At 41.8% G+C, this 16,245-nt stretch overlaps 1 protein-coding gene across 3 annotated transcripts in view; it reads right to left on the minus strand.

Annotated features, from left to right (window-relative positions):
- LOC130381623 (NACHT, LRR and PYD domains-containing protein 12-like) overlaps positions 1 to 7,115 on the minus strand; it is a 75,696-nt gene extending 68,581 nt beyond the window's left edge. Inside the window, exons 1-8 of one of the 3 annotated variants that reach the window (XM_056589308.1) lie at positions 6,942 to 7,115; positions 3,818 to 3,973; positions 3,627 to 3,743; positions 3,436 to 3,552; positions 3,245 to 3,361; positions 3,021 to 3,087; positions 2,673 to 2,898; positions 201 to 2,028 (exon numbers count right to left, since the gene is read on the minus strand). In XM_056589308.1, the coding sequence (XP_056445283.1) occupies positions 201 to 2,028; positions 2,673 to 2,898; positions 3,021 to 3,087; positions 3,245 to 3,361; positions 3,436 to 3,552; positions 3,627 to 3,743; positions 3,818 to 3,960 (2,615 nt within the window). In that variant the 5' untranslated portion in view covers positions 3,961 to 3,973; positions 6,942 to 7,115. The remainder of the gene's footprint in view (positions 1 to 200; positions 2,029 to 2,672; positions 2,899 to 3,020; positions 3,088 to 3,244; positions 3,362 to 3,435; positions 3,553 to 3,626; positions 3,744 to 3,817; positions 3,974 to 6,941) is intronic. The other 2 variants (XM_056589310.1, XM_056589311.1) reach the window with 2 other exon arrangements.
- Between the last annotated feature and the right edge of the window lie 9,130 nt (positions 7,116 to 16,245).

Raw genomic sequence — 16,245 nt, forward strand, 5'->3', positions numbered from 1 at the left:
TACATTTTAATTGAATAATCTTTTTTTTTAACTTAATTAAGTTATTGTTTTCATCTTTATTAGAAAAGTGAGTTAGTGTTCTTTTTGTAATACATGTTATTAGTGAACCTACAGATATGTTTTTTTAGTTATAACTTATATATTCTACTATCAGGTATATTGTGTTGTGTATTGTCATACATTATTATGAGTGAACCTACAGAGATCTTTTGGAGGCTTTGATCACTGGCAGCAGCCTCAGAAGTCCCTCCTCTGAAGCTGAGTATTCCTTCAGGTCAAACACGTCCAGCCCCTCTCCTGATGACAATAAGATGAAGACCAGAGCTGACCACTGAGCAGGAGAGACATGTGTTTCGAAGAGACTTCCTGATGTCAGGGACTGTTGGATCTCCTCCACTAGAGAACGGTCGTTCAGCTCATTCAGACAGTGGAACAGATTGATGCTTCTCTCTGGAGAGAGATCTCCAGCAATCTTCTTCTTGATGTAGGACACAGTTTTCTTCTTGCCCCCTTCCGTCTGTCCCAACAGATATTCTTTAATCTGAGTGATCAGTGATCTACTCGCTGTCTGTCCCAACAGACATCGTAGGACAATCTGATTGGTCTCCAGAGAGAGGCCCAGTAGGAAGCGGAGAAACAAGTCCAGGTGTCCGTTCTCACTCTGTAAGGCCTTGTCCACAGCACTCTGGTAGAAGAGGTTGAGTTTATCTTCCCCGGAGGTTGGCTGTTTTTCTGTGAGCAGATTGACCCCAGTGTTGATAAAGGACCAGAAGACATAAAGGGCAGCCAGAAACTCCTGGATGCTCAGATGGACAAAGCAGAACACTTTGTCCTGGTACAGCCCACACTCCTCTTTAAAGATCTGGGTGAACACTCCTGAGCACACTGAGGCTGCTCTGATATCGATGTCACACTCTGCCAGGTCTGACTCGTAGAAGATCAGGTTGCCGTTCTCCAGCTGGTTAAAAGCCAGTTTTCCCAGAGAAACAATGATCTCCCTGCTCTCTGAACTCCAGTCTGGATCTGTTTCAGCTCTTCCATGATACTTCCTGTCCCCCTGTATGGACTGAACCCTCAGGAAGTGGCTGTACATCTGAGTCACGGTCTTGGGCATCTCTTCTCCTATCTTGGAATTTTTGAAGCAGTCCTCCAGAACTGTAGCAGTGATCCAACAGAAGACTGGAATGTGACACATGATGTGGAGGCTTTGTGATTTCTTGATGTGGGAGATGATTTTTCTGGCCAGCGACTCCTCTCTGAATCTCTTCCTGAAGTAGTCCTCCTTCTGTGGGTCGGTGAACCCTCTCACCTCTGTCACCTTGTCAACACACTCAGCAGGGATCTGGTTGGCTGCCGCAGGGCGTGTGGTTATCCAGATGCGAGCGGAGGGAAGCAGGACGCCCCTGATGAGGTTTGTCAGCAGCACGTCCACCGAGGTGGACTTTGTGACATCAGTCCAGGTCTGGTTGTTCTGGAAGTCCAGAGGAAGTCGACACTCATCCAGACCATCCAAGATAAAGACAACTTGGAACCGGTGAAATCTGCAGATTCCTGCTTCTTTGGTCTCAATAAAGAAGTGATGAAGCAGTTCCACCAAGCTAAACTCTTTCCCTTTCAGTAAATTCAGCTCTCTGAAAGTGAGGAGAAATGTGAAGTGTATGTCCTGGTTGGTTTTGCCTTCAGCCCAGTCCAGAGTGAACTTGTGTGTTAAGACGGTTTTACCAATGCCGGCCACTCCAGTTGTCATTATTGTCCTGATTGGTTTATCTTCTCCAGGTAAGGGTTTAAAGATGTCCTCACATCTGATTGGTGTTTCCTCCTTGGCTGGTTTCCTGGAGGATGTTTCAATCAGTCTCATCTCATGTTCCTTGTTGACCTCTCCACTGCCTCTCGCTGTGATGAAGAGCTCTGTGAAGAAGTCATTCAGATCGGTTTGCTGTCCTGCTTTAGCGATTCCCTCAAACACATACTTGAACTTCTCCCTCAAATGAGACTTGATTTTTTGTTTGCAATCGACAGCATCAGATACTAAAAGAGAAAACAACAGAAGACATCAGTTAGTGGAAGGTGACATCAGTTGAACCAGGTCAATATTCCCTATTAAATTATCAACTTTATGATATGTAGTGGCATGTTACACATGTTACAGATTCAAAATGTTCAGGACTATTTTGATATTTGCACAGCAGTATGATTGGTCTAATGATAGTAATAATGACAGTGAATCAGTGTCAAGTGACTTGTTATACTGATATAACAAGATAGTGTTGCATCTCTTCAACTGAGTTATTCTGCAGTCGATCTGCAGTATAATGCTTAACATTCTTTAACCTGATACCCCCACAATAACCCTAGATATCTGGATCAAACCATTTAAACTGATACCCCCAAAATAACCCTAGATATCTGGATCAAACCACTTAACTTGATACCCCTACAATAAGCGTACATATCTGGATCAATTCATTTAACCTGATACCCCCCGAATAAATATACATATCTGGATCAAACCATTAAACCTGAAGGTCTATTTCTACTTCTTTCTATCTCTTTTTTCCGCCCGAGTCTCCTCTTTTTCAGAAGGGCAGTGTATTCAGTTTTAAATAAAAGTTTCTTACTGCTCTATTTTCAAAATAAGAGTATTTTCTGTCTTCAAAATAAGAGTCTCTTACCGCCCCACAGTGTGTCGGCCAGTTCCTCCTGGTTCATCTCCATCAGGCAGAGCTTTGTGATGTCAACAACTCCCTCTATGGCGCGCCTCCTCTGCTCCTCCTTCTGACCATCCACCTCCTCCTCCTCCCTCTGACTCTCTGAGCATTGTGGGTAATCTGAGAAGAGATCCCTCCAGAGCTTCTTCAGCTCTTTGTCAAGAAAAGCGTGTGCGTTCTCCTCAGCCCTCTGGAACAGAACAAACATCAAGGAGAACTTTAATCTGGACTAACTGAGGACATCAAATAGAGATATGCCTTCTAATGTTCATGCAGAGCTGAAGTCAAATGTCTTGGTGGACATTTACACACCTTGATCAGCTCTGTTTGATGCTGCTGTAGAGACTGAGCACTGGTAACCTTTGACCTCTTCTGGTGTCTGTGGGGAACACACACACACACGCAGACGCACACACACACACAAAAAAAACGGAAATATACAAAAATGATATTTGCCCAGACTTGTAGACATCAGTATCAGTAGAGTCTGATAACAACCAACTGGTCTGTTTTCAACGTCTGTTTGAAACCCCTACCTCTCCTCTCTGGATGGGCGTCCATCTTTAAACCTAACAGGCTGATCCATAGACCAGTCACTCTTCATGGAGACACAGCTGGGTCCAGGGGAGTCTGCTCTCGGCTGCTGGACTCTTCTAGAAAAACAAGAACCAGGATTTATAGACGTTTGATAGAAGCTGTATCTTTAAGATCTCTGATATATCCTCACCTCTTCTCAATAGACTGTTTTCCATCTTTAAACCTAACAGGCTGATCCATAGACCAGTCACTCTTCATGGAGACACAGATGGGTCCAGGGGAGTCGGCTCTCTGCTGCTGGACTCTTCTAGAAAAACAAGATCCAGGATTTATGGAAGTTTGATAGAAGCTTTATCTTTATGATCTCTGATAAATCCTCACCTCTTCGCAATAGACTGATTTCCATCTTTAAACCTAACAGGCTGATCCATAGACCAGTCACTCTTCATGGAGACACAGATGGGTCCAGGGGAGTCGGCTCTCTGCTGCTGGACTCTTCTAGAAAAACAAGATCCAGGATTTATGGAAGTTTGATAGAAGCTTTATCTTTATGATCTCTGATAAATCCTCACCTCTTCGCAATAGACTGATTTCCATCTTTAAACCTAACAGGCTGATCCATAGACCAGTCACTCTTCATGGAGACACAGCTGGGTCCAGGGGAGTCTGCTCTCTGCTGCTCCTCTCCTGAACCCTTCTCTCTCTCCTCATCCATAGTAGAATGATACCTGGACACAAACACAACTCCATATTGTTTCTGTGGATTCTGCTTTAGTACCGAACGGGAAATTACTGCAGTGAAGACTTCCTATCCTTCTCTTGTCTGATATACACACTCTATCACTCTCTATGTCTAGATCTACACACTCAATCACTCTCTATGTCTAGAGCTACACACTCTATCACTCTCTATGTCTAGATCCACCCTATCACTCTCTATCGATTCAAAATCACAATTATAAATCATGTTCAATATTTATGATCCGATATCCTGTAGTGTGTGTGGAGGGGGAGTCTGTCTGTCTGCTGCTTCTCTGTCTGTCTGCGAGCTGTCTGTCTGCATGTCCCTATTCCATTGCACTGTGGATCTTATTTCTGCTATTTTAATGTCTGAATCATTTCTCCACTGGAACAATGTTCTGTCACTTTACTGAATCACAGATTCCATATGAATAATCATTTTTGGCCAGAACCGTGGGTAGGCTATAGCCATTACCAACCCCCCCCACACTCGTGCTATATTGCTTAAATAAAAAAATAGCCCATTTCTGTGCCGTTTTTTTTCTTCTAGAATTATAAGAAGATTTCCCTATGAGCCTGTTTTACTATTAGGCAGATTCAGCCCACTGTTATAAGCAATAGGAGGCTGGTTAGATTAACCTCAAAAGGAACATTAAATGTAGGCTACAAGACTTGCCATTTTACCATGGACAAAAATCATGTGCACATCACATGAACAACATATGCATAATCACCAATAATCAAGTGAATAACAGTTAACTATCAAACCAATCACGAAACAGATTGCGTAGTGAAATGCAACAGTCTTTTCGTGGAGACTACGCTCAGAGCAGCTGGAACTGAACCACAGCAAGAGGAAGGAGAACGGGCTATGAAACAAAATGAGTGAGAGCCCTGTCATAGGTGGCCCGCTGCCAGTGTGACGTCTGGACATTGAGGGCAAGTTCAACCGGTTCCCGCAGTGAGGGTTTCATGGCCTCATTAGAGATAACGTCATCGCAGAGCAGGCACATAGGTAAACTACTGTTTATAGGTTGCTGAGTTCTTCAGGAAGTAGTCGAATCCAAAGGAATAGCTTTAAAGAGACTTTATTTGTATAAAGTATTTTCGGTATGGTAAACTGATGCTCTGAAGTAAAGAGAGATTGAAGATGTGTTCTAAGCACGTGCGAGAGTGTTCTCCTAGCTGGTCCAAGACATTAACCCACGTATATCCTATCGCTGCCGGAAGAGTTCTAATGTTTTCATGGCCCGGGGAGCTTCTTTATGGACTCAGGGAGGACCGGAAGACTTGGAGAGGAACCGGTGGGACGTAATCCTCAGTTTTCCTCGCCTGGTCTGTGGTGCTGCCCTCTGTGGATAAAGTATCTAGTGCAGCCTTCAGTAAGGTCTTGCTCCCCTTGTGGCTATGTGTAGTATTTACGGCTTATATGTTTGGTCCTACCCCCTATTGGTTAAGTGAGGGAAATACAGCTTGTGTTCCTAAAATACGTAACAAGGTGAAGGAATAAATCCTTAATTTATGTAGGCCTAATTGACATTGGTGCCGTTAAAGAAGTTAACTATTTTGAAGAAGCAATAGCTGCACCGACAATCCAAACTCCAAGTGGAATCTAGATAGAGAAAGTGTGTAGTTCAAAACGTGAGCAGCTTTACTTCTTCGCCACATAGGCCTACAGAGTTTGTTATGTAGGCTACGATCATTCAACAACACCATGTTATTTCCCATAGACATTTGACCGATGGAACGAGTAAGCACTGGCTGCAGCACGCAGAGGCTCAACGTCTAAACATTTTACACCCCTTGCCCGGAAGAGGAAGAAGGTTATTGCGCGCCAAGATGTAAGTGGCCGTTCTCTGTTCGTGTTAAATATAAACTATTTTATGGAGAAACCAACAAGTTGATGATTGAACTATTCATGCAAGTAACGTGCAATGGCCTCATTTTTATGTCAGTCGTGTGAATAATACCATTTAGGCTGTGTATTTGGCAATTCAACGTAATACATTTAACTGAATTATCAGCTCTCCCTGTGTATTTTAATGAAATAATATTATAATCAGTTGCGTAATATCGACGGTGCAACCGGTGCGCTGCACCGAGGCCCAGACAGCATCAGGGGCCCATGGAGGAAGGAAAAAAAGATATCTCCCAGGGCGGCAAATGTGTCGGGGGCGCCCTCTGGTGGCGCCCTTAATTAATTAACTAAATTATACGAAACCCTCACCGCAGTCCTGTCGAGGGGCACAAAATAAACATTTGCACCCGGGCATATCACCATGATGTTACGCCACTGATTATAATCTATGTATATTATATAGTTATATTATAATCTATGTATATTATAACTTCTATATATAATATAGATAACCTTATTACATTCTACTGTGGGTTTTACGCATAGATAGTACATAAAATGGATGTAGCATCCGGGCAGACCTCAGTTATTCAAATTGCGCGTCGCCGTCCTAGTTTGACTCGTCCTTTCCTTTAACCAAAAAAGGACATTGATCTCGATAAGCCATGCGTGCTGCAGCCAGGTGGCGCAATTGCAGTAAAGCGCGCAATAACCTTCTTCCTTTTCCGGGTTCTATTGGGCAGGGGGAGTCAAACGAGTTGACGTTGAGCCTCTGCGTGCTGCAGCTGCAGCCAGCGCTTACTCGTTCCATTGTTATAGGCCTATGTCCATGGCGTGCTGCTGTTGGAAGCGTGCTGCTGTTGGATGGAACCGGAGCCTCGGAGGCGGGACTTATTCTTCAGAGATTAGACCAAAACTTTACAGAATAAAGTGAGACGAAAGTGAATCCAATTCTGTCACCTTTTCAAAAACAACACGACAATTTACGTCACAATACCAGTTACCTAAAGACAATGTAAACGGTAGTAAACTGGTTGTCGATTATTATATACCAGTAACCTAAAGACAATATAAACGGTAGTAAACTGTCGGCCTACCTTTTCTCTTCTACTCTGGGTTAAAAGTGCGTCCAGGCGGTATACAGGTTTGAAAATATAGATGCATTGGGAGAAACGGAGGTTAAAGCGAGGAAGGTAAGCCTCCTCGCTGCGACGGAGCGTCCAGAATGAGGAAACGGGGAGGAGCCGCCCCTCTGGACTCGGTTGATTTCGGAGAAATCGAAACTAAGGCAGCACACACACATTTAATTCTTTATTTGAATCCACCAATCACACACACACACACACACACACACACACACACACACACACACACACACACACACACACACACACACACACACACACACACACACACACACACACACACACACACACACACACACACACGCACACACACACACGCACACACTAGGATCACTGAGCCAACTGTAAAGTCAGCCTTAATAGTGTAACGAGCTGTGTTCTCAAAATGTGTTCGTTCCCTTCCGGGTTCGTACGGGGGATTCTGGGGGCGCATGTTGTTGTTGTTATTGTTGTTGTTCTGGGTCCGTTGTTAGTGTTGGCGTTTGTGAATGATCAGTGGGGTTAATGGGATGGGATTGTTCATTGTTGTGTGTTGTTCTGTTTTGTGACGTTGTTGCCACCGTCACCGAGAATGACTTGTGTGTTAGTTAGGTGTGCTGTTCTATGTACGTGTTCGGGGTTAATAAAAAGGTGGTTTCTGTAGACGAGCGGTGTATGAGGCGCAGAACCACTATTGACCAAAAGCCTGACTCCCTGTTCTTCCTGGCCGGCTCCACAATAGAATATATATTATCTATATATTAGTACCGTTTAATAATAGCCTATGTGTATACTATCCGTATATTACTGCATGTCAACGCAGATCAACACGTGTTTAATAATGTCCTTGCATATGCTTATTGCATGTTGTTACATGGAGCTCACCACACTATCAATAAGCTGTTATAGATTCATCAGTCAGCTGTTATCCTGCTCTAAACCACCACACTAACAATAACCTGTTATAACTTTATATCAGTCAGCTGTTATTCTGCTCTAAACCATTACACTGACAATAACCTGTTATAACTTTAGATAAGGTTAGATTGATATTTAAATGTCCCATCACATCAATAAGGTCTGTAGCGACAGTCATCAGTGTGTTGAAAAGCTGAGGTTGAAATGACCACAGCTGGTGCAACAGGCTGACTTAATAATTATGTGTCCTATCATATTAACATATCCTGGCCATATTCAGGGTCTTAATCAAACCTCTGTTTTAATTTCATGAGCACCAAAGCCTTGTAATAAACCATAGTGACCCACAGAAGGGGGTCGTTTGGTATTTACAGAATGCAGACTGTTTAACCCAACCAATATATTGCTAAATCATTCACACATTCAACATTAATAGGTAACGTCTGCTAAAACACATGACAGCTCTTTCAATGTAGCCACATCAATATTGTCAGCTGATCATCTGTGTCTCTCAGTGCTTCTGTTGACATGTGAACACTGTTTGTTGCAGGAAGTTACATAACATTGTCTAGATGGTTCTGATGGTAAATGCTGGTCATTACTGATCATGTGAATGCAATGTCTTGACAAACTCTACTCCAAGAGACCAGCTGAACCTAAACTACAACCTCGTTCCTCGAACCACGCCTCCCAAAATCAACGGAACGAGCTGCACATTATATTTCTCATTACATTTTTTATTTAATTAACTAACTTGAAAACTATATATGTATTCCTATAAATATAGATAAATGTCTTGTACTGTATAGAAAAACATTGCTTCTGTATTTAATCACTCATACTTTACTTTTATTTAAACAAGCAATGCCTTATGAAGAAGGCAGTATAGAAATAAATATTACAGCAACAATAATTATAAAATACATAGTTTTTTCTATTGCGTGATTAAAATGCGGTTAGGTATGGTGTAACGTTATAAAAGTATAAATACAAGGGACAAAACGGAGGTTGAAGTGTTCCCAAAACAAGTAAGTCAGAGAAAAGGTTTGAAAAGTGGAATTCGAGTAGAGGGCTCCTAACTGCCGACCAGTGAGAATCGAAACTCACAACACTCTGTCACGTGCTTTCAGGGAAATCGAAGCCTAGCTTTCTGAAACGCGAACGCGCACACACACACACACACACACACACACACACACACACACACACACACACACACACACACACACACACACACACACACACACACACACACACACACACACACACACACACACGGTCCTATTGTATTTCTACTGAATTGTTAACGTCAGTCGCAGTAGAGTCAAGACAATCGCATAATCTTCCTTTTTGTTGTCGGATTATTTGCGCAAGGAGGAAGCAGTTGTCTCGATCCAACCCGACCGGTTTCAACGTTTTTGACGATAAACACAGAGCCGCCTCGCCCAGTGCTACGGGCGATAACGAAAGGCTGAGCTACAATCTTCCTCTGACAGAAAGTGTGATCGACTCCAGCCCGAAGCACAACTCATGTTTTCACCAGCGAGGTTTTTTCTGTCATCTAATTACAGTTTTTTTCAATTGCTTGAACACATTTTCAAAACTTGGCTCACTGTGTCAAAACTCAACATACAAGCAAATAAGACACAACACTGAGAAATATACCTCTATGTCAAATTGAAACTCTTCTATTGAAACCTTACAATCCTTCGTCAAAATGTCATTCTGATGACAAAATGATACGCATTTGTATCATATGAAAACACTTTCAGATCAGCAGCAACACACTAGTCTACTTTATATAAAACACTGCAGTCTTCCATATTCACTGTTTTTATTCAGTTCCACAGAGGGCACGTTTTCACAAAAAAAAACAAAATCGAACACTGAATACTGTACATTACAATACAGTAGCCTACTTTAAAGTTCAATAAACTCAGTTTACTGTTTTTTTCAATTGCTTGAACACGTTTTGCAAAATTTGGCTCATTGTGTCAAAACTCAACACACAAGCAAATAAGACACAACACTGGGAAATAAACCATTCACATCTATGTCAAATTGAAACTCGGCTATCGAAACCTAACAATTCTTTGCAAAAATGTCACTCTGATGTCAAAATGAAACACACTTGCATCATATGAATACACTTTCAGATCAGCAGCAACACACTGGTTTACTTTATATAAAACACTGCAGTCTTTCATGTTCACTGTTTTTATTCAGTTCCACAGAGGGCACGTTTTCACCACAACCAAAGTAAATACTAAATACTGTACATTGCAGTACTGTACATTGCAGTGCAGTAAATACAGTTTGAGCAAAAATAAATAAATAAATAAACCCTATTGTACTGTGAACACAGAAAAACATGGCAATTGTGCTTGGGTGGGCTTATGGATCCTGCCGTCTGTTGAGGTCTGGCCATAGGATCTCATCAACATCACAAGCAATATTTTCTTCCGCTAAGCATCAGGGAAAATATTGCCTTGTGTGCCTAATCCATCCATGGATTGACCCTATGTTGATGTCTCCGCAGGCCTGTTCCATTGCCTGCAGAAGAGGCATGCGAGCATGAGGTTGGCGGTCATATACACTACATCCTCAAGCCGAAAAAAAACGTCTATAGGGTGTAGAAATGGCGAGTATACGACTTCAAAATTTTTATGGTTGGTGTACCAGATCCGGACCAAAACAGCCCGATGGAAATGAACGCATCTCCAAGCCGAAAATAATTATTCTATGGGGTTTAGAAATGGTGTGTAAAGGGGCAAGTATAGGACTTTAAATTGATGACGGTTGGTGAACCAGTTGCGGACCAGAGCAGCCCGATAGAAACTAACATTATCCCAGACAACAACAAACCTGGGCTGCTCTGGTATGTCCTGTACAGCTGCATCGTGAAGTGCATCCAGAAATGTTATTATATGTTCGGTATTGAAGGGTACAATTGCTTCATTTTAATTTGGTGCTTTACCAAGATGCGTCTGATAGTGGAAATGCTCACTCGCTCTATGTTATTGAATACTTCTCTATCTGCAAGTATTTCTTGCTGTAGGTTGAGACTGATTGCATTGTTTTCTCGGACCAGGTCCACAATAGCAAGTTCCTGCTGTTGGGTGAACAGGCGTTGGCGTCCGCCCCCAGAAGGTCTTCTAGTCATTCTATAGAAAAAAGCAACCACGAAATGTTACTGTATTGGTTTGCTTCTTTTTTATAGTACTCTATTTAATGTACTTTACTGTATATACCATAGAAAGTACTGAAACATCTCAATGTAGGTAATCACAAAACTACAACTTCTGTTAAAAAAGGAGCATTAGCCACCCTGCAATACAGTACATGTGATATGGTACAGTACTGCAAATACTCTTAATTAAGTATTCTCAATTAACCAATGTGTTTAGGATTTTGAATAGATGTGTTTTCCCAATGGTACAATGAGACATTATTTTTTAATTAAGTGTCTTATGTATGAAATAGTGTGTAGTGTGCAGGAGCAAGTGTGTTGCAGAAAGGAGCAAGTGTGTTGCACAATTGCAACTAAAGTGCAAAGCAGTGCTTTTGTATAAGGAATGGTAACATGTGTTTAAGGTATAGAAACAAAAACTTCAAGTTGTGTTGCTTTGGTCTAAGCATGTGTCTATAGTGTTCAAGCAATTGAAAAAAACGGTATATTCAGTTCCACAGAGGGCACGTTTTCACAAAAAACTAAAAATCTAATGCTGAATACTGTACATTGCAATACAGTAGCCTACTTTAAAGTTCAATAAATTCAGTTTAATCTAAAATATAACAAACATTTACCAAAAATACACAACTGTACTGTACATAAACACAGAACCACACGGCAATTGTGCGTGGCTTATGGGTCCTCGAATTATGTGCCGAATCCATCCATGGATTGACCTTACCACAATGTCTCCGCAGGCCTGTTCCATTGCCTGCAGAAGAGGCATGCGGGCATGTGGTTGGCAGCCATATACACTACATCCTCAAGCCGAAAAAAAACGTCTATAGGGTGTAGAAATGGCGAGTATACGACTTCAACATTTTTATGGTTGGTGTACCAGATCCGGACCAAAACAGCCCGATGGAAATTAACATTATCCCAGACAACAACAAACCTGGCCTGCTCTGATCTGTCCTGTTCAGCTGCATCATGAAGTGCATCTAGAAGTTTGATGATATGTGGGTATTGTAGGGACCTATTTTTGCATGATGGTCCAGTTACCCTCGAAGGTTTATGGCGGCACACAATGATATATTTCCCCCGCGCTGCCCCGGGACGTGCACAATTGCCCTTTGGCCTTTTTTGTAGCTGGCTGTTGGTGTTCAGTTTTGTAAGAAAGTGTTTTGAGGTGTGTATTAAAGTATTTTCAATTACCCAATGTGTTTAGTATTTTGAATAGATGTGTTTTCCCAATGATATACTGAGATGTCATTTTTGAACTAAGTGTCTTATGTTTGAAATAGTGTGTAGTGTGCAGAGTGTGCAGTATGTGCAGTGTGTAGTGTGTGTAGTGTGTTGCAGAAAGGAGCAAGTGTGTTGCAGAATAGCAACTAAAGTGCAAAGCAGCGCTTTTGTTTAAGGAATGTGTTTAAGATATAACAAAAACTTGAAGTTGTGTTACTTTGGTCTAAGCATGTGTCTATAGTGTTCAAGCAATTGAAAACAACTGTAAATAGTTCACCTGTGTCACGCACTTCCTATATAACGTGCACATGTTGTGCGTGTATTTATGATTGTGTGTTCTACGTGCTATTCATTGTCAATAGACGTTACATTCTTAGTGTTCAGTTTAGTGACCACGCCCCCTCGAGTGACTGTAACAGATTAAAGAATGACAATTTTTTTGTGTATCCTTTCATTTTATATTTTGTGGTTATGTGAGTTTTATTTCACCAAAATCTTGTATTGTTCATGTAGTCGTTATTAGGTATTGGGAGATTTATTTGTTGTGTAACTGCGCCCTCTATTGGATAGTGCTGGCTATATGCTGGATTTCTGTGTTCCTTTCTCAGTTTGCGTTCCACTGGATTGAGAGAGGCTTTTTCAATCCATGAAGATAGGGTCCTGAATCTTTGTTCTCATTGAAATGTTACAGAATAAAGCGCCATAAAAGAACGTCAGCGTCCTGTCTTCAGTGCACCGGAACACAACGCAGTAGTCGGCGACATGCAGACCGCGCCGGCTTCATGACCACGCCCCCTCGAGTGGCCACGGTCAGAGTGATAGATATAACATCTGTGAAGGTATCTCCGGGGGTAAATTGATTAAATTGCTACCTCTTTTGAATTGTCAACTCTCTTTATTATATCAGAGGGCTATGATGCATATACTGATCTTTATTTGTATGTGCGCAGAGTAATTATATATTTTATTTATCTTGGTAGATGACCGATTTGGGTTAGGGTTATGGTTAGGGTTGGCGAGCTGACTGCCTGCTAGTTAGTCAGCTCGATTTCGCCAGCTGTGAAGGTATCACTGCACCAGAAGTTAAGTAGTGAATCTCAGATTTTGATCAGAGATCACTTTTATTTAATTAGTTATTGATGTAGGATTACTAGGATCAATAAGCTTGATTAACGACGGGTTTAATCTGCTGAACATGAGAGTGTTAGCTACGGTGTTGAAGTACTGTGTGTCTGATGCTATAGCTAGTAGAAATAAGGTTTTTTTTCATATTGTAAGCTTCCGTCCACCCCTTCCCCAACTTGGCAGCAATTTGGCCACGTGTGGGGAAACTCATTGACCTACAGGCTATTCAAGGTCTGGTCTGATTATTTTCACTCTCCTGCAGGTGGTGGGTGCTGCTGCTGATGTTGTATGCGGCAGCTCCCCCACGGGGCACCATCACCGCCGCCGCAGAGTGGTGGTGCCTCGGCGCAGCCCGCTGCCAAGGCAGTGGTGCCTCGGCAGCGGGCAGTGGGGCTCCAGCGGGGGACACTCGTGATCAACAATCGCGGGCAACAATCCCTTTCTCCTCCATGTCGCGGTTCAGTCTACTTCAGATTGATGTGGACGTGGAAGAACCAGAACGGAGAACCCGACGCAGTCGTTTGAGATTCCTAATATCGTCTGGAGGAGCACACAGCTTCTGGCCGTGATAGTATGATATGATATGATATAGATATCTATGTATAATATGATATTATTTAGATATAGAGCTCCAGGACTCCCGCCGGAGCAGGCGGGAGCATTGCGATACATCCACTGTAAACAGAGCGCATGGTACCGTGGCCGCAAGCTGCTCAGGGCCACACCCCCACCCTCCACCTTGACCCGCCTCTAAAAAACGGCACGTTTGTGGAAAGCTCATTGTGCGACTGGCTCGTAGTGGCTGTAATTCTGCACCAAGGCTGAATTTCTTCAACATCTTCAAATACTGTATTAAGGGCACACTAACACCTATAAGCATCCATAAAGTAGCATGCTATGGGACCTTTAACGAGCACTCCAACAATGGCTAGATGGAGTACTGTTATTAATAATGTGATTTAAGGAGGTGGAAAACCTAATAACTAATCAATACTGCATCGAAATGCGTCTAGCCTGATCTTTACATTTTCGGTTCCATAACCTTTGAGGGTGTTTGGATTACCAATAGGCCACTGGTGTGTGGTTCCTCTACTCTATACTGACACCTACTGGTGCAGTTGAATATTACATTGAGGGGTAGGCTGATGGGTGCATGGTGGGGATAACGACCACACACACATGATTCAATGAAGCACTATTAATTCCCTCACTTTGATTTGAGCTAAAGTAGCGGAATGAACAATATTTCAAACCATTATAAAAATATATTTGAGACCTGGATGTGGCGGTGTAGCTTATTTCCACAGAGCTTCAGATTCTCAATGAAAGAGAAGCTGTATCTGTTTTCACCTGTTTATGAAAAAAACACATGTCTGAACACAGGGAATGCTGCATCTTGTTCTGAATCCAAGTTATTTAAAGAACAGTATAGACTGTTTTGGACAAACAGTCTATTTCGTATGGGTGATGGACAAGAATGCGTTAGTTGCTTCCCACAAAATGTAATGCTGCTGAAGTGCTCTTGTGCCAGGCATCAAACCTTAGACCTCCGCTAGCTGTTTATTGCTCCCTTTGTTCACTTGCATTTACATTAGAAAATAAATCGTTTTAAAGGGTATTTAAATCCCAGCCAAAAGGTTGTGCGTTCAAAACCCCATTTCTGTATGTCTTACTGTGGTCATGCTTGAGCAAGATCCTCAACCCTTATCTACCCATTAATCATATGCACCCGAACCGCCATGGGACAGCTAGATCTAGTAAAAATGTGTGTGTGTGAGTGGACATGCCACACACGTACACATCATGGAACCCACACCCATGAGGTGGTTTTGGATGCAGGGGTACTTTTGGTTTCTGGATGAGAATAGGTGCAGTTTATTCAAATGAGTATATCTTTATCACGCATCGAGACACTCACACATAAACACACAACCCGGGCAGAGTACTGGCAAAATGTTTTAATTGGTTCAATATAGAGTGTTGTCTCAGTGCAGGGGCCAAACAACAACAACATCAAGCAGTTATGTGTTCAGTTTATATACAGAGTGAACGTTGGCGAGTCGAAGCACACGAAACACGACCGAAAACAAGGGTTTCCAAGGAAATAAAAACAAACGACATTTGACCTCAGTGAGAGGGGCTTGGTCCGCATCGAAGGTAAATGGTACCTACAGTTTCTCTAAACAGCAGCGACAGGAACAAGAACACAAAGCCAATAGTCCAAAACACAAAAGACACCAACGAATGAAATCCCAAACCTTAATCGATAACAATCGACCGTTGTTAATTCTTCATTTCAAAATTGACCACAAAAAGAAAAGCCACTTAACAAAACATACTGGTTTATATTTTTTTATATTTATATATCTAAAGTGCATTATGGTACAAAAATATAGAAGGTCAGCAGCACCTTGATACAATTTACAAAATAAATACACAATTCAGACGAAAATAAATTACCGCAAATCATTTTAAACTGGTATAGTCAAAACAAAAAGAAAAAAATGCAAGGATTCACAAAGATTCAAATCTGTTGTCTCACAGATCATCAAATAATGTTTAATCATATTTTTATTTAATATATTGTCATCATTGTCACTATCCGGCTGTATTTAGAATATATACAGACAATAAATATGTTCCTATTACTTTCCTAAACAATCACAATTACAGAAGACTGTAACATGAGTTTATAGGGGTCCACGTTAACGATCTGCACGATTCTGGAAGGAAAGAAGAGAGAAAAGAGTTCAGTTAGTTTATTATTTTATTCACTTTCTTGTGTTCAGCAGAAATATGACGCAAATTAACACTCCA

Source organism: Gadus chalcogrammus, chromosome 4 (genome assembly GCF_026213295.1).
Source record: "Gadus chalcogrammus isolate NIFS_2021 chromosome 4, NIFS_Gcha_1.0, whole genome shotgun sequence".
In the NCBI taxonomy this organism is placed as follows: Eukaryota; Metazoa; Chordata; class Actinopteri; order Gadiformes; family Gadidae; genus Gadus; species Gadus chalcogrammus.